This window comes from Python bivittatus, unplaced genomic scaffold, assembly GCF_059951505.1.
Source record: "Python bivittatus isolate LINGU-HERP-01145 unplaced genomic scaffold, Pbiv_v1 ctg000100_np1212, whole genome shotgun sequence".
Classification (NCBI taxonomy): domain Eukaryota; kingdom Metazoa; phylum Chordata; class Lepidosauria; order Squamata; family Pythonidae; genus Python; species Python bivittatus.
In genome coordinates this window covers 4,300,437-4,319,012 of record NW_028277038.1, presented here as the reverse complement: position 1 = coordinate 4,319,012, position 18,576 = coordinate 4,300,437, and the positions used below count along the sequence as shown (strand labels likewise).

The following is an 18,576-nucleotide window of genomic DNA, read 5'->3' as shown; positions in this document are numbered from 1 at the left end:
TCATTGGAAAGGAACAAAAATACATCATCTGATGCGACTATTACTCTATAAGAATGACAGATCATTATTCCTGGAGTATTGCTATCAACTCTAAAGCAATAGCTTCATTGTTCAGCCCAAGCTGAACAGAAAAAGATCAAACAAGTTGCAGGGAAGCTGTATTAAACAGGATATTCTACAGCTACAAAGACATGCTTTCCTATTCTGGGGAGGGGACCCCAATCAAGAAAACATCTTCTAGCACGTACAAATTTAACCCAGAGGTCTGAGGCCCAACATGCAACAATACCCGCCCACCCCCAATTCTGAACTCAGAGAAAGTATTTGAAAAATTTTAGAGTTGGCAAGGTTCTTTTATATGTGCAAAATGCGTTCATCCATCTATTGAATAAGATCCTTTGTCACATCCTTAATGCTCGTTCTGTTAACTTCTCCGTGTATTTAATTGCGGCTCCAATACCCAATTCACTTTGAATATACACACATAGGCTCAAAGGTTAATTACTGGTATCTCCAAAACAGAGTACTGAGGCTGGATCTTATCAACAAAGACACTGTTGCTCTTTCTGGATATCCAACCCTGAGCTGCAGATGGCAAACAACAGAAGTCTACTTCCTTTCCTGAAACTTACAGATGTGTTCAGAGTGTGTAAATGTGTGAATGAAGAGAAGATAACTGCCCAAGCATGCAACCAAATTGATAAGAAGCACATCTCCTAAAGGCTATCCAATAATCACCACTACTGTCTCCTCGAGCCCATTAATAAACAGCGGCCTTCTCACATGCTTAATTCTCTTATCAATATGTACTTACGATCGGAGGAATATTCTACTTGAGACGACTGAGCTGCTGCTCCCTCGCCCGTCTGAGGAGCAGCTAAGTTGTCAGCTTGAGCTTTGCGAACAAGGGCTGCCAACGGGTGATCTGGATCCACCACCTTCAGAGGCTGCAAGGGGTAAACACAAGTGACATGATTGTCCACATCCCCTCACGCTGATTTCCCAACATTAAATGATAATCTCTGTGGTTCAAAAAGGTTGCACAAGTATTCAACCACACAGGCCTGGTGGATTCAAGTTGCTTGCTGGAGATAGAATTATGAGGAGGGATAGAAGCTTAACACTTTTATCCCTGTTTGGCCCATTGAATATTCTGTCCTTGAAAGAAACTGTTTTGAGATTGTAGCCTGCCTTTGAAATGGGTCCATTTCTAAAAGGCTACAAAATCAGGAAGTTTTCAAGTTTCACTGACACACCATCACGGCAAAAATTAAGCAAAAAGAGAAAACAGCTACCACCCAAAAACAAGTGGAAGAAGGGAGATTGCAAAGGTTTTTGCTGGTGGACAAGAGGAAAATGCCCCAACCCACAGGAGAAAAAGGCCTACCCCAAACGGTGTGGAAAACTAAGAGGCCATTACCTACCATTAGTAACCTGGAATAGGGGCCTGTCAAAGCAAAGGGGGAAAAAAGGTGGTGGTGGGGAGGATTATTGTATAAAAAGCTCACAAACTTAAGCACTTTAAAACCTGGGGGCTGAAGTCTTCTGCTTGAAGAAAATGGATGTTATTTCAGAAAGTTTCAACTGGCTGCCTACCTTCATAAGCTCCTCGAGCCTGTTCCGCTTCTTAGAAGCAAAAAGGCTTGGATGCAGATAATTTTCTCCATCGTCCTCATCTTCATCCTCATCTTCATCCTCAGCATTTGCTGCATCTATCAAGTGAAGAAGGGAATAGTGAGACTTTACTTCGTTACAGTATTCTGGGAGGAACAGGCTTCTAGAGCACCTCACGGCTTTGGCAGCCACACCGGGAGGACGCTGAAAGGAGCGAGGAAAAAGCTGAAGCCCCTTTGCTTGCTAGCTGAAGCTTTCCCATTACGTTAAGGGCAAAGCAGAGGCTTCCACGTATGCGCATTTGCATTAAAAAGCAGCTATTATTATTTACAATGTTATTTTCGGAATATTGGTGGAGGCTGCAAATGATGCTGCCTTGAAGGGCATCTAGACTTTTTCCGCAAAATCACCCCTGTACAACATCCATTTTGCACTGGAATACTGTGAATTCTGTCTTCCTAACATTTTTCTCTCTAACTGCATGTTAGCTTATTTTAGGTATATATATATATATATATATATATATAACATCTCCTGCCTGGAATGTTAAGCCAAATGTTTTCTCAAAGTTACGGCTACATTTTTAGCAGAGCCATGTCAAAGGGGCAAAGCCGTGTAAACGCAAGCATAAAACTTCAGCTCTTTTTAAAACGGATTTAAGAAGGAACTCTGCTAAACGCTGCTGAAAGTTGGGTTATGCCTTGGGAGGCCATCATTCCCAGATGTTTAAACTTCTAATCATCCCCCAGCAAGCTCTACAGCCTTTGGAAACTACTTAAAACATCTGCAGCAGACATTAGAAAACAGCTCTCTCAACTGTCAGAAGCTAGAATGATTCAGACAGCAACACACAAGCTTATAGCTGCCTCCTGCCTGATGCCGTTTTTCAAAAAAAGATCACTTACTTTTTTCCTCCTCCTTTTTCTTTTCCGAAGATGAAGCATAGCGTCCTTCCTTCATAGCTTTCTGAATAAATTTGTAGTAAGGATTGAGGTAGTGATCAAATCGCAGGAAGTCAAACTGAGAATTCCGAGCCTGTTTCGCTTTCAGCATGATCTCAAACTGAGCCCCCTGCTTGCAAACAAAATTTGCAGTCCGTTCTATGATGGCGTGCATTTTGGCTGTTGGGGGCTACGGCAAAAAGGGGAAAAAATTATATTCATTTTTTACAGATACAGTTCTTCTTTCAATTTAGTCCCCCCGCCCCTTGCTCACATTGTGGCAAATTATCTTAAAACTGGAAGCAAAATGCCTGCTCTTTGAGAGCGTTACCACTCAAAGAAAATAGGCAAGACATCTTTATATTCTGTAACTGCGATTACACAGGGCAATATAGAGCTTCCAGAACAAATTGGTAGGACAAATGCAAGGTTTAATTTAGAACTTATGATGCCAAAACCAAATACAGCTCTAGTGTGGATTAGCAGAGAGCCATAAAATCTTCCATCTGCCTGGAATTGCAACAATAAAAGTGGGAAACCATAATGTGCAGCTTGTGAACTGTGCTCATCCAATGAGTAGCAAGCCATAGAGATAAACTCTGAAAAAGCTTCTGGATCTCATGACTGCAAATCACGATGGAAAATGTGGCCATTAGAACTGTAAAAAACTTGGAAGAAAAGAAGCCCAACTTTTTCAGTAAGTTCAAGTGTGCAAGTAGTCACTTTATAGCTTTATTCTTTTTCAATATAGGTGCAACTACTATCTGGGACATGGATTGGCAACCTGTGGCCCCAAACCCCTTTGTTAGGGCTCTTGAAACCCCCTATTTCCCATTATTGCTAAAATACAATGTTGGGGCAGAAAATACACAAAAAAGGGAATATGAATCTTTCATGCTAAGCATTTATCAACAAGAACTCTGTCTAAATGAAATATATATATTTCATATATTAAGTGAATATATATATTCACTGACTTTTTTCATTTTTTTCAGTCAAATCACCTGAGAAATATATCATTTAAGGCTTTTACAGAAATACTCCGTGAACCGTTTTTGTTTTGTATTCCACACTGTCAGTTATGTTCCCGTTAACTGCATGAAACACTTCTAAGAAAAGCACTATTAATTAGATTTCTACCCATATTTTCTCAGAGATTCAAGCAATGTAACATACTTTCCTTTCTCCAATGTCTCTGTCAATCCCGTGAGGTAGATTTAGTCAAGAGAAAGTGACTTGCCCAAAGTCACCTGATGTGCTTCCACAACTGGAAACAGATCGAACCTGTCCTAGCCTACCACCTTATCTCCTTCATCACGCTGGCCATTTTAAACAGAAACACTGGTACTAAAATTAGATGGCAAAATGAACCTACTGCATACTGTTATTTACACGGTGGGACACTGATTCTGCAACAGCTTCATAGATTTCTTAGGCAAAGCTCCAATCGTGCAGTTAATTTCAAAGGCAACAAAAAATGTTTAAAGAGAAGAGCACGGAGCCACACACACAGGGGTAGATCAAATCTATGTATCCTTTTTCAAATATCTGAAGCCTATCAAAGATATACTCCCGCATTTGTGACAAGATTAAGGGGAAAACACCAGAGCAAATAATTCTGATATTACTAGAATATTGTTATCGGTAACCTTGTGTAGATAACCATGATTTGCTAGTAAAGAGATAAAAAATGCCTCTAGTCATAAACATGGGTGCAATAATGCTAAGGAAATGAATTCTACAGATCGGGGGGGGAGGGAATTAAGAACAAAGAAGGGCTACAGTTAGCTCTCTATGGGACATCTGTAAGAATTCTAGAGACCTAAGGAGTTCTTCCATGTCCTCCTCGGAGAACTTAACTTGCTTTCAGAATTTCAGGATACTGAGATGCCTTCCCCATATCAAAAGGCTTTGATTAATGTTTGCACAGGGCCTGAAACTGCAAAGTGCAAGTCACAAGAGGAAGACTAGCACCTTCATCTGATATGGTTTAATCGTGAAAGGGCTCAGACTTATGCACAAACACATCTCTTATTTCATTCTAAATTACTCTACAGATGGTGGACTGGAAAAGCATTAGAATAACGTCTGAAATGCAATAATCAGGCAAATATTTTCCTACCTCTCTGAATCAGGAGAAACTAGATGTTCTAGGTAATAAAATAGAAGTTACATCAGAAAGATTCAACTCGGAGGAGCCAGACTGGGAAAATAAATCCAGAGCAGTAAATCTTATGAAGAAACTTCAGATAACCTCCCTAAAAGATGATGGTTTTTGCTCATCAGAGCATTATTATAGCAATTGTCTGCAGTAGGCCAAACATTCTTTTGCAGCACATCAGTAGCACCCAACACAGTCCTAAATGTTTAACAGCTCAATCTGGGAATCTCTGCTCAGAAGAGGCTTACTTCTGGTTTACTCCCAGGTAACTATGAATAGGACTACAGTCGAAATCTGCCAATCTGAATGCAACACCAAGCAACACGAACTGTGATAAGATACACAGGAAGCTTTCAGAATTGATTTTCCGAGCTGATGACGACCAAGATTTACTACTTGCGTTACTCACAATTACAGAAAAAAGATGCTGTACGTATTACACTGTGTTGATGTATATATTAAAAACACACTCACCAGTTCCACATCAGAAGGTACATTCAATCCCAAAGGGGCAATAAATGGTTCTTCATTTTCTTCTATGCTTTCTGCCTTGGTTACAGCAACTATAAATTAGAAGATGATACACTATCATATAGGACTACTCTTGTAAACTGAATACAAACAAAGCATAATGTAAGCTTCACTAGCACTTTTTGGCAGACTTATTTTCCCATCTGCATATTTCCATGCTAATGTTACAGTGCCAATTTTGTTTCATCACCTCTGTTTATTTGGTTAGTCTGCCCATCTGAGAAGCAATTCAAAGCATGTCTTGCTATCCTGAATGCGTAACTACGGTCTAGGAGATCAACACACATTGCAGGGTTGAGCCTTTAATCCATCACGGCAAAATCTTATGTTTGTTGCAGACGTTCAATACAAGTTCCACCCGAGTGACATACCAGCGAACATAGCTTATACAATCAGAACCAATTAAGAAAAGTGTCCTTGAAACACGCACACGTCAGTGATTCAAAAGTTAAGAGCTATTACAAGAATATAGGTAGCATGGAGAAACTCCCATCAATCTTGATTACAGCAGACTGCAGACTTTTCCTTTCTCACTGTCAAGAAGATAAATCCTTTATGCATGTATTTACACAACCAGCTTCTGGTTTTTGAGATAATCTGTACTTCCTTGCTAGATTAATTCATGCTGGTTAACTATGGGACTTACTGGGAGAACAACATTTAATTCATTACTGACAGCTCCCTGATACCAGCGTGGCTAGTCTTTAGGAATCAGTAGCTAAAACTCAGCTTTTTCACTTAGAATGCCAAAACTTTTCAGGTCATTTTTTTTAGGTCGGCAGCATTCTCTCTTCCATCCACAAATGATCCCAAACCCTGGAAAACTGGCTGAAATCACACTGCCTAAATTTGGCCATTTTGTACAGAATTCTGATGGGGGATATTATGGTACTACCTAATCCTAGTTTTATACAGCATGTGGATACAGTAACTCCATTTATAGTGTTCATTGATAAACTAATTAATTCACTGAGTTCTGTTAGTGGTACACTATATTCACTTGATACAGTGCATCGCTAAATGAACTCTATTAATCTTCAATTCAATTATTTTCCTGAATCTGATTTTGAAAGAACAACAACAGGCAACAGCTGGGATCAGAAGGAAATATGCAAAGCTACATCAGAATGTCTGAATTCTATCTCTTCCAAGTTTCTCCACAGCTGGCTGATACAGCATCAAAACGACAGAGGGAAGATTGAGATGAATATACTTAACATCAAGGGGAGATACTCTGAAGGATCTGTCCTCATCTAATACCAGGCAGAGAACATACAACCCTCTGATCTATCACAGAATCGGCGTGCTTATAAACTCCTTTTTCCAAATTCCCACAGTGGTTAATTATTAACGGCATCCCCATTTAACCAGGGATCGCAATCTTATAATTGTAATTCAATTACAGAGAAGGGAAGACAAGCCTGAGATTCAAAACAAGCTCTATGTGTGTGCACACCCACATGTCTGAATGTGCAGAGGATGTGTGTGTCAGATTCACTTCTCCCATACAAAGCAAGTCCTAATGGCTCTCGACAATTGGCATGTACAGCTCATACTAATGCCCACGGCGCATAAAATCAGCAGGCTCAAATTGTGAATAAAACAGTTACACAGAAAATAGAATACCTACAGTACTGTCTTTCTCTTACCCCAAATCTGCAGGGACTACAAACCACGTAGCAGGCAAAGTGATTTAACAACTCTCTATTTTTTTCCCATTTATTTTTAAACATTTCCTGCAATGCTGTTTTTCTACTTCCACTGTCACTGGGAAGAAAAAAAAAAACATGTTTTGGGAGACACTCATAGACAGCTAACTCACTGCAGGGGACTTGCTTTAATGATCTGCCCTAAAAACATCTGTTTCTCTTCAGCGGCACTGAACGTTCGTATGATTTGACACAACAGTAAGCTTTACCATGACAAGTCTTTAAAAGCATTTTGAGTTTCTCAAAGAGCAGTGGGCAGAGGAAAACATCACACATTAACGATGTAAGGAAACAGCTACCACATTACCCGTTCTCCCTGTTCTCAAGCTGGATTTGGGCCACTTGAACTGCCTCAGGAAATGGATCATCATTAAACTTTAATTTACTGACAATCCAGCAAGAAACATAACACAAAATCTCTTAATCAAACGTGACAGTCTCCTGATGTTCCTTGTGCTATGACTGCATAGGTAACTGGTGGTGCATTTGTATTATTTCTTTAAGCAAGTTGCGCCTATTAGATTGCACAGAAAAGCAATGAGCAACACCAGATATTTGCTAGCAAAAATTAATTGAAAATACTTCTGCATAATGAAGCCTTCTATTTCCTATCAGACAACCTGTACGACTCACTTAAGAAAAGCAAGAAAGCATGTCCAAGTATTTCAAACAACGAGTAAGGATATTTCAGGGAATCTTAAAGCACTGATCAGAATTAGGGAGTTTTTACTTTCTTTGCTGTCTTAAAAAAGATTAAGGTGGCTAATACACTTGTTTATTCACTTCCATACCAGTTGCAAGCTACTTAACACAAAGAAACTCTTTCAGCCTCTAAAAAAATACGTTCATCTTAAAAGGGCAGAAGTATACATTCAGCACCATTTGTGTCAGTACATTTGTTTGTGACAACGTATCTATCACAAGAATAATTTACTCTGGCTGGCTCTGAACGCTTCACAGCAATTATTGTAGGGATGCTGAGGCAGAGACCGCATAATGAGTCACGGTGATCACGTCTGACTGCATAAACGTACGTGGGGGCGTGTGGGTGCAGGTACGTGCAATATGCAGTGGGGCAAAAAAGTATTTAGTCAGCCACCAATTGTGCAAGTTCTCCCACTTAAAAAGATGAGAGAGGCCTGTAATTTCCATCATAGGTACACCTCAACTATGAGAGACAAAATGAGAAAAAAAATCCAGAAAATCACATAGTCTGATTTTTAAAGAATTTATTTGCAAATCATGGTGGAAAATAAGTATTTGGTCACCTACAAACAAGCAAGATGTCTGGCTCTCACAGACCTGTAACTACTTCTTTAAGAGGCTCCTCTGTCCTCCACTTGTTACCTGTAGTAATGGCACCTTTTGACCTTGCTATCAGTATAAAAGACCCGTCCACAACCTCAAACAGTCACACTCCAAACTTCACTATGGCCAAGACCAAAGAGCTGTCGAAGGACACCAGAAACAAAATTGTAGACCTGCACCAGGCTGGGAAGACGGAATCTGCAATAGGCAAGCAGCTTGGTGTGAAGAAATCAACTGTGGGAGCAATAATTAGAAAATGGAAGACATACAAGACCACTGATAATCTCCCTCAATCTGGGGCTCCACGCAAGATCTCACCCTGTGGGGTCAAAATGATCACAAGAACGGTGAGCAAAAATCCCAGAACCACACTGGGGGACCTAGTGAATGACCTGCAGAGAGCTGGGACCAAAGTAACAAAGGCTACCATCAGTAACACACTACGCCGCCAGGGTCTCAAATCCTGCAGTGCCAGACGTGTCCCCCTGCTTAAGCCAGTACATGTCCGGGCCTGTCTGAAGTTTGCTAGAGAGCATTTGGATGATCCAGAAGAGGATTGGGAGAATGTCATATGGTCAGATGAAACCAAAGTAGAACGTTTTGGTCTAAACTCAACTCGTGTTTGGAGGAGAGAGAATGCTGAGTTGCATCCAAAGAACACCATACCTACTGTGAAGCATGGGGGTGGAAACATCATGCTTTGGGGCTGTTTTTCTGCAAAGGGACCAGGACGACTGATCCGTGTAAAGGAAAGAATGAAGGGGGCCATGTATCATGAGATTTTGAGTGAACACCTCCTTCCATCAGCAAGGGCATTGAAGATGAAACGTGGCTGGGTCTTTCAGCATGACAATGATCCCAAACACACCGCCCGGGCAACGAAGAAGTGGCTTCGTAAGAAGCATTTCAAGGTCCTGGAGTGGCCTAGCCAGTCTCCAGATCTCAACCCCATGGAAAACCTTTGGAGGGAGTTGAAAGTCCGTGTTGCCCAGCGACAGCCCCAAAACATCACTGCTTTACAGGAGATCTGCATGGAGGAATGGGCCAAAATACCAGCAACAGTGTGTGAAAACCTTGTGAAGACTTACAGAAAACGTTTGACCTCTGTCATTGCCAACAAAGGATATATAACAAAGTAATGAGATGAACTTTTGATATTGACCAAATACTTATTTTCCACCATGATTTGCAAATAAATTCTTTAAAAATCAGACAATGTGATTTTCTGGATTTTCCCCCCCATTTTGTCTCTCATAGTTGAGGTATACCTATGATGAAAATTACAGGCCTCTCTCATCTTTTTAAGTGGGAGAACTTGCACAATTGGTGGCTGACAAAATACTTTTTTGCCCCACTGTATACTATCATGATTAGTGGACGATAAGTACCCAATCCAGTATTAATTTGCTTAGTGCAGTTTTTAAGTTGCCCAAGTTGGCACTTATCAAAAGAACCACCACCAACAAAACTCACCGCTGTTGTGTGTATTAGGACAATTGCCATAAAACAAATACTTAATTAACACTGCGAGTTGCTCTGATCTTTTCAGTTGAAGCCTTCATTGACTGAACTAGAACCCCAAGGAGATTGGGGGCCACAATTCAGACCAGGAATCTGAGGGGAACGCTGTTTTTAACAGAGGCAAGCCTATTTTAGGGCAAACATGATTTCCGTGTTTTCCTGTAACAAAATGGTAGTGGACTATGGAACTGATTTGGGGATAGAAAAAACACTTAGCATCACAGTAAAAGCTGAATTATTCCCTAACTTTCCATCTTGCTTAGAAGCTATTTATTATTAGGTCTGTTTTATATTGTATTTTAGCGAATTTTATTTTCGCTGCAAACTGCCCAGAGTCGTTTCAACGAGATGGGCAGTGACAAATTTGATAAATAAATGAAATAATTTTTTTTTTTTAAAAAGGCACTGTAGGTGTCTCACGTTGTTTCATCCCTTTAGGACTCTAAAAACAAGGTCACAGAAAGCCATTCAAGAGATGGTTGTTTTCTGTGCATCTACCACAAGCGCCTGATAAACTCAATGCCTTTCATCAATGAAACCAGAAGATCATAGGCCACTCAAGATGATTTCTTTCCAGGTATATAAAGAAAATATTTTTTTTCTTTTCCTTACCTTTTGCCTTTGAAGGCTGTTCCTCTTCTTCAGTGGGTTCTGAAGGGTCATAGTAATCACTACTGTAGGTAAATCCCACTGCATTGTAAGACCCATCTTCAGCCAAAGCTTCACTCAGCCTCTTATATTCTTCCTCTTGAATAAAAATGCAAAATGCAATTAAAAAAGGGGGGGAAAGTTTTAAGTACAGCTAAGCTTCTTTTAAAAAGAACAATATATCATTAATCCTAGCATTCAAGCACAAACATTACAGCAAAATTCACCACATGGGTCGTTGGCGGACATAGACAGTTCTGCCCGTACAAAAAGGGCAGAAGATATGTGCTTTTTGTTTTTGTTTTTTTTTGGATGATCTTGGTTTTATTTCTCCTGCTGAGATAAGCATTAAAGTCGTTCTACTCAAAAACAAAGAAGAAGACATGAACTTTTCGATGATACAATACTGTTAAAGAAGAACAGTTAAAAGGGTCTCAATTCTCAGCCTGCCCTCAAAACTTGGGCAATTCTGGGTGGCTCTACATATAAACTATCCTGGGGTCCTCAGATACGCAAAGACGCTTGTTTTTCGAATCCACTGGGTACTGTCAAAATAATATCAGAAAGAGTGAGTATATAATGAGTTGGGAACAATTTTTTTTAAAGTTATATAGACTTTTTAAAAACAATTTTCAATCAAATGTGTGCTATCTCAGGAAATTGTCCTTGAATAATACCTTGCCTTGCCTCTTCCTCAAGCAAGTCCGTACGCAAGGCTAAATACCTCTCTTCATCACAGAGGGCTTCTATTCTAGCCTCCTCTTCCGACAATTGGTAATCTCTGTTCCAAGTCGAATATTCGGCATCGTACTCAGAAAGGTCATGTAGGTGGCCGCGCCCATCATACCTGCAACAGGAAAAACATGATCAGCGAAGGAACTTTGGGCTTTACTTTCTGCCACTATACAAATACTTACCATAGGTATTGGAAAAGAATGATCTACTGAATTAAATGAGGGACACATTAATCTGGCTAAACACTTCTCGCCCACTTCCTTTAACAAACACAAAAACCAAACCTCAGTTCCCCCTTAGGGACTACTGATTAAAATTAAAGGCAGAATATCTAAACAGCTAAAGAGGAACTAATGGCTTCGCATTCTTACCGTTTATGGTTCAACCATTTAACACCCTTGCCAACATATATACATCTATAATAGATAGATTTCTTTGCTGCAAAGGCAAATTACTTACATTTACACAAACCCAAATACATAAATACCTATCCGTAAGAACCAAACGGTCGCAATTTCCTCGCTTCTTTCTGCTAGTCTTGAACTCTCAGGAGAAATCTTCACCAAAGAAACTTGCATCCATTGGAGGTAAAATCATGGCTAGGCTCGGCCCCTAGCTATGCGGCTGAGGAAAGAAGCGCTGGGTTATGTGATAGAGAGACACACATACATAGGAACAGTAACATAGGTGCAATTTAAGGAGGTTCTCTGCAGAAAATGCGAGCAAATCCACTGAATTACATATCCATAATTTACCTTGGATGTGTAATTCATCTGGTCACTTTTTGTAATTGTGTGTGTTTTTAAGCAGGTTAATTATTTGTGTGGGCTAATAATTTTCTTTATAATCTGCGCAAGGCTGGTACTTAAAACAGGATTAGGCTATGATTTAAAACTATTTTCTTTGTTACCAGGAAAAATGAGCAGACAGGAGCACTCAGTACATTCCACCAATCTGAGAGGAATACTGAATATGAAGTTTGGTTAAAAGGCTCATTAGAAGAAAACCAATATAAGGAGAAGACTGTTATTTAAAAAAAAAACAGTCTTGTAAATAAAAAAAGCATTTTCCTCTAAGAAATAATCATCTCAATCCCATTATTACTTCCTCAAAAGCAAACAATTTTAGGGAGAGCAAGGTAAAAATCAAAACAAAAAACTGAAAGGTGATTATCAATAAATGATTCTCTATAGTGACCAGATCTATGTCTATCAAACCTCCTTAATTTACAAATGTAAATTAATAAAAGATCATGGGCATATGTACAGCTTGCTCCTACCATTTTCACAGTTAATTAAGTTCAGCTAACTGCCTTATAATCCTTCCCCACAAGAAATTGTGGAAGTTCGTTGGCTGATAAATACTATTATTTTGTTTGATGAGCATGGAGCTGAATTACCAAATCAATTTTTAATTTACATTTCAATTTGATTCCAGAAAGTAACAAAATATGGCCATATACCCTAAAATGAGGCACGTGTTACCAATAGTAGGGTTCTGTTAGAAATGTTTAAAGAAAATGCATTTTAACGTTTCACCAAAAATCACCATTAATGAGTTTTGTTGAGCTCCCAGTAGGGTTTGGTTTGGGAACTGGGATCCTGTAAACTTACAAAGCTTTTGTAAAGCCGAAATGGAAGGAGCAGGCTCTTGCAATATGCCACACGCCCCTTTTCAAACCAAAGCCTTCAGACTCTCCTTGCATTACACTATGGGAATTGTGCTAAACACAATGCCATTTCAGTCCCATTGGCTATCAAGTCCTTCACTAAAATGCCAACAGCTAAGCCCTGAGATCTTCCAGAACAATGAAATGACAACCTGACAAAGAGTCACCTGCCAGTTCTGGCTTTAAAGAGTAGGAATTGCCACGCATAAAAACATTACAAACGCCATTACGTAAATACTGTACCATTTTGCGGTAATAAAGCAAGGTTCCATGAAACTACAAAATACTATTAAACTAAACAATCGGAACAACTATCTACAAGTCAATGAAAACCAAGAATTTTGCCAGAAGCTGGAGAAGTGTAGGGTTTGCCAACATCCAGAACAACCTCCATCATACTAAAAGCAGCGCTACTGCACTAAGTTAATTAGAATATTAGGAATTCAGAAACAGAAGTTCTAATCGCCAAACATGAAACTCCCTGGGGGGCTTTCAAGCAGTCCCTATACCTCAGTCCCTACATGACTGTCACAACGATTGCTACTACTCTACTCTGAAGAGAAAAATGAAACGAACAAAACAAAGACTCATCAGTGAATTGAGGTAGAATAGAGAAAGAATGAGAATGCAGGATTCAATGGTACAAGCCATTAACCTTGGACTGCATTCTTACATGACTTACTGGAAACCAAAAAGGCCAAAAAAAAAAAAGAAAAAGAAAAAATGGTGTAGCCAAAAAGTCATAATGCATAACAGATCCCAATATTAACTCTACCACCCAGAGAGCAAGTTCTTTCTCAGGTAAACATTCAGAGACACAATTAATCTTCCTCCCATTCATAACAGAAGTCATTAAAGAGTTTGGTTTGAAAAGAAGGTACTCCAACCCCAGGTTATATAGGACCCACTCCTACAAGGGGGAGGGGATATAAACACACAGCAATCCTCTGCCAAGGAGGAAGAGAGCATGGGGAGGTGAGGAAGTAGAAGCTAGAAGGTTTCTAAATTTCCAAGCTGGCCTTGCTGCATACAAAAGGAAACTTTACAAATGTTGCAGTTTTTTAAAAAACGTCCTGTTGTGGCTTCATTAGTAGCTCTATATGCAGAATTCAAGGGAATCTATTTGCTCTTTTTTTTTAATAGCTAATCTAGGAGCCGTATCACAACCAACTCCAGAAGAGTAGCCATGCTGGTCTGTTCCATTAAAGGCCAATCCAGCATCACCTTAAAGATGGGTAAAGTTCATGGTCTAAAACCACTGCTAAATGTGTGAAGGAAGCGCTTTAGCAGGCAGACTGAATATTAAAACTGCACATTTTAAAAAAAATTCCATTCCTTTGAAAGCTGCTTTACACAACCAAATAAAACACATCTGCACGCATAAAACAGAAGCTTTTTGAGGAGACTTCCCTACCCAGCCATCAGCTACCAACCCTGGAGGTACATAGTCCAACACATCTGATTTCAGGAAGCTGCTACTCAGAAGTTTATTTGCAGATTTTTAAAAAAAAACCCTGCTGAAAGGTCAGTTAGCACTTCATGCCCTCTAATAAGATTTTTTTTAAAGGTTACACTATATTATATTTATGTACTGGCATTACAACCAAGTGACAGATTCCCTATTGACCAAGAACTCCCTGTATGGCCTTTCCAACTGCTGAAGCTATAAAATCAGATAAGAATTCTGAGATAAGTTTTTGAGTAAAATTTTGTTTACTCAAAAACAAACACCACGATGTCAATAAGATACGGCTGGAGAAGCAGAACAACCCGGTACTCAGAACAAATATTTTACTGAAATCTTGGGAACTCTCCCTGCCTTCTCAACAGACTAACCCAGCGATCTACAATTGGGTGGAAACAAGAACCTTCAAAACTTGTGGGTTTTGGGGAGCCACCTCTGACCTGGTGTCCTGTCCAGCGCTGGACAGGTGGGACAGTGGGAGCTGTAGCCCAGCATGTACAGAGATCACCAGGGAGGTGGAAATGGATGATGGGAAGTCTAATCCTGCACATATTGTGGATACTGAGTATGTTACCTATAGATTATGGGATTTATAACCCTGCACAACTAGATGGAATTGTTGTCCAGCATATCTGAAACAAGCCAGGGATGGTGGACGGGAACTGTAGTCCAGCATATGCAAAAGCAACAAAGGATGCTGGATAGGGATGAGAGTTGTAGTCCAGTGTGTCTGAAGGCAGCCAGGGATGCTGGATGGGAGTTGTAGTCCAGCATATCCAAAAACAGCCAGGGATGCTGGGTGGGGATGGGAGTTTTATTCCAGCATATCTGAAAGCAGCCTGGGATGCTGGATGGGGATTGCAGTCCAGCATATCCGAAGGCAGGCAGGGATGGGAGTTGTAGTCCACCACGTCTGAAAGCAGCCAGGGAAGCTAGAAGCGGATGGGAGCGGCAGTCCAGCCCCTGTCGAAGGAGGCAGGGACAGGAAGGCCGGCCCAACGCCGCCTTTCGTCGCCTCGGCCGCTCTCCCGAGCCCCGCTTGGCAGAGGATCACCGCCCCCCGCCCCCCCCCGGAGAACCGCCATGGCAATAACGAGGGCGAGGATCATAAGAACAACCATAACGAGAGCAGCGATAGTCGGGCGGGGGTTGCTCTGCACCGACCTATCGATCATGATGGAGGCGTCGCCCATCCAGGGGATGAGGTGGCGGCCTTGCTCCTGCTGCAGCGCCTTCTCGTCGTCGCGAAACAGCTTGCAGGCGTAGCCGAAGACCAGCAGCTCCACGCGGCCGCCGCCGACCCCGCCACCGCTCCCACCTTCGCCGCTGCCGCCGCCGCCGCCGCTTGGGCCGCCAGGCGAGGCCGCCGCGGGGAGCGCTCCCACGCCGCCCACCGACAGGATCGTCCGCGGCGGAGGCGCCGCCGCGGCCTCCGCCGCGCTCGGCCGCCCGGCGTACATGGCCCGAAGAAGTCGCCGCTCGCGAGGAGGAGGAAAAGGAGGCGCCCTGGCGTCCGCCTCACCGCGACCCCTCGCCCGGCAGACGCCGCTCCGGCCTTCTCGACGCCGCCATCCCCCGCAACAAAATGGCGGCTCCCCACTTCCGGCCCAGGAGGGGAACGCCCGGAAGTTCTTCGCGGCGCGTAGGCCCCTAAGCGGCGCTTGGCCGATTCGTCACGAGCTCAGGGTTTGTTTGTTTTTTAAAAAGTCAGAACGGAGCGTTTCGGCTTTGGCCGTAGGCCGAGGCAAACGGATGGCTTATTTATTTATTTTTTTAAGCCAGAGGCGGAAATGTAATTTGGGGTTTAAAAAAAGTACGCCACGGAGAGCGAAAGTGCCACCCCGAATGGGAAGTCCAGAGAAGACCGAGGAAACTCAGGGGGCGGGGTTTCAGTGGAGGGAGGGGGAGGAGGAGTGGGAGGAGTCCCAAAGGTCTTGCTTCTCTGTAGCCTGGTTAGAATTGCAGACTGCGTGTATTATTATATTTATGGCAGCAGTGAATTAATGGTTTTATGGGCTGTATGAGTGATAGGCCACAGTACTGCTGCGTTAGTTCCTAACTGAGGCCCCTCTGCCGTTCAATTTTGCATTTCAGGCAGAAATCCAACCGGTGAAGCCTTTCCTGTTTGGAAAACTGCAAGAGGAGGGAGGGAGGAATACCTATAGTGACTGTACGCCCTTTAGGATAAAGGACAGTTCTTTATTTCAGAAAGCTGTCCTTTAGATTTATTTAATTTAATCCTTTGTTTTCTTGGTTCCACTCTTGAATTTTCCCTTGTAAAGCGAAGTTATAAACCTAAACCATTGGTGTTTTTTTTTGGTTTTTTTGTTTTGGGTAATCCTCAGGAACCTCTTTCAGATGTGCCCCCTTTTTCAGGCTTGTCCTTTATTTTTTCCAACAAAATAAGGTCACTGTAGGAATACCTCGGTGTTGGAGATCAAAGGCAGAGGAGCGTTGCAACTTGAAACCTTCTTTTTTGGGGGAAGAAGCTGCAATGCGATTAAGATGCTCTTTTTGTTCGAAGGCTGGCAGGAAAAGACACACAACTTACTGTAGGAGCTAAAGAAAATTCAAAGAGGAATGAAACGACAGAAAGGGACATGGGAAAGGCGGGTTAAGTGTTTTGACTGTCACATCTCTTTTTCAGCAGAAAAACGACAAAAAAGCCTCTAGGAAATGTAGTTTCTCTGAGCTACATTTGAACTACTGCCCTCCAGATGTTGCTGAATTGTACTGCCTACATTCCTCGCCGTTGACTAGGGCTTCTGGGGCCTAAAACTAGCCATGTTTTAAATAACAAGGAACATGGTTTTCTTTTTGGGAAAGCAGAATGAAGAAAACCAGAATAAATAAGAGGATGATAATAATAATGTGCTCTGGGATTTCAGAATCCAGACAGACAAGCACCTGCCACACAGCACCCCAGACTTAACCATTGTTGATAAGAAAGACAAAAAAGTCTGGATAGTGGACATTGCAAGACCTGGAGACAGCAGAAGAGAAGAGAAAGAACTGGAGAAAAATCACAAGATACAAAGACCTGCAAATAGAAGTAGAACGACTGTGGCAAAAGAAAGCAAAGATAGTCCCAACAGTTATAGGCGCCTTGGGTGCAGCCCCAAAACATCTGGAGCACCTCTTGAAGACCCTCGGCATGGACAAAATCACCATCAGTCCATTGCGAAAGGCAGCTTTATTTGGAACAGCTTCCATCCTGTGATGATACCTTTAACGCCATCAAACAACAGTCCTTGGAAAGAACTCAATAGGTGGACAAAAAGGCCAAATCCAGTCTAAACATCTGGCTGACTGTGCAACCAACCACAATAATAATACTAATAGTCATAATAATAATTTATTGATTAGCCGTTAAGCCATAACAGAGTACAAAATACAAAATACAGAACAAGAAAAGACCCTGTGTTACAAAACAGAGTAAAAGGCCTAAATGCAAATCATATATCTGGGTCACCCCTACAATTTACCCCAATCAGATACGATAACCACATAGGCTGTTCTCAGTAGTACTCTTTGGTTCAGATAAAGGGCCGTATTAGATCAATTTGGGGGTTCTGATCGCACATGGTAAATAAGGTTATAGAAAAACCTTTAACTGTCCAACAGCCCCGCCGTATTCATGGAAGTGTTTTGATGTTGGGGGTAAAGATCAAATCATCTTCACCTGATCTCCCAAGTTTTCCTTTTGTGGCGCTCAGTTTTAACCCCCCCCCCCCCAAATCGTAAAGATAATGTGGGGTCAGCTAAATCTGCTAGGAAGAAACATGAAGTTTTTCAGTTCTTATTTATGTAATCATATTTACATGGTCGCTCATCTCGCGCAATGTGACTCTGGGTGGCTATTCTTCTTCTTCTTCTTCTTCTTCTTCTTCTTCTTCTTCTTCTTCTTCTTCTTCTTCTTCTTCTTCTTCTTCTTTCAATTTATTCTCCGCCCATCTCCCCCAATGGGGAACTCTGGGGGGCTCACAATGTATACAAATTATAATACAGTTCTTAACAGTGACTAACAATTCTTAACAGTAACTACAGTGATATAAAACAACCATAAAAGCAATTTTTAAAGCGTTCAAAAGTGCTTTCTATTAGGAGTTCCCATCTGTCCGACCTCATGGATCGCTCCTTATTCCATTCATTCATTCATTCATTCATTCATTCATTCATTCATTCATTCATTCTGCAAATCTAGATGGCTGTGCTTCTTGATCAAATAACTCCAAGACGTTAACAAGGCATAACACCAGAAGGATGCATATGAG

General features: G+C 41.4%; 1 protein-coding gene across 5 annotated transcripts in view; it reads right to left on the bottom strand.

The window, feature by feature from the left end:
• The window catches only part of SFSWAP (splicing factor SWAP), a 78,709-nt gene extending 62,800 nt beyond the window's left edge, over positions 1–15,909 (bottom strand). For 3 of the 5 annotated variants that reach the window (XM_015889811.3, XM_007438110.4, XM_007438111.4), the window contains exons 1-7: positions 15,467–15,909; positions 11,111–11,280; positions 10,398–10,532; positions 5,191–5,279; positions 2,520–2,745; positions 1,597–1,712; positions 815–947 (exon numbers count right to left, since the gene is read on the bottom strand). In XM_015889811.3, the coding sequence (XP_015745297.2) occupies positions 815–947; positions 1,597–1,712; positions 2,520–2,745; positions 5,191–5,279; positions 10,398–10,532; positions 11,111–11,280; positions 15,467–15,762 (1,165 nt within the window). In that variant the 5' untranslated portion in view covers positions 15,763–15,909. Of the gene's footprint in view, positions 1–814; positions 948–1,596; positions 1,713–2,519; positions 2,746–5,190; positions 5,280–10,397; positions 10,533–11,110 lie in introns of all 5 variants that reach the window. The other 2 variants (XM_007438113.4, XM_015889810.3) reach the window with 2 other exon arrangements.
• Between the last annotated feature and the right edge of the window lie 2,667 nt (positions 15,910–18,576).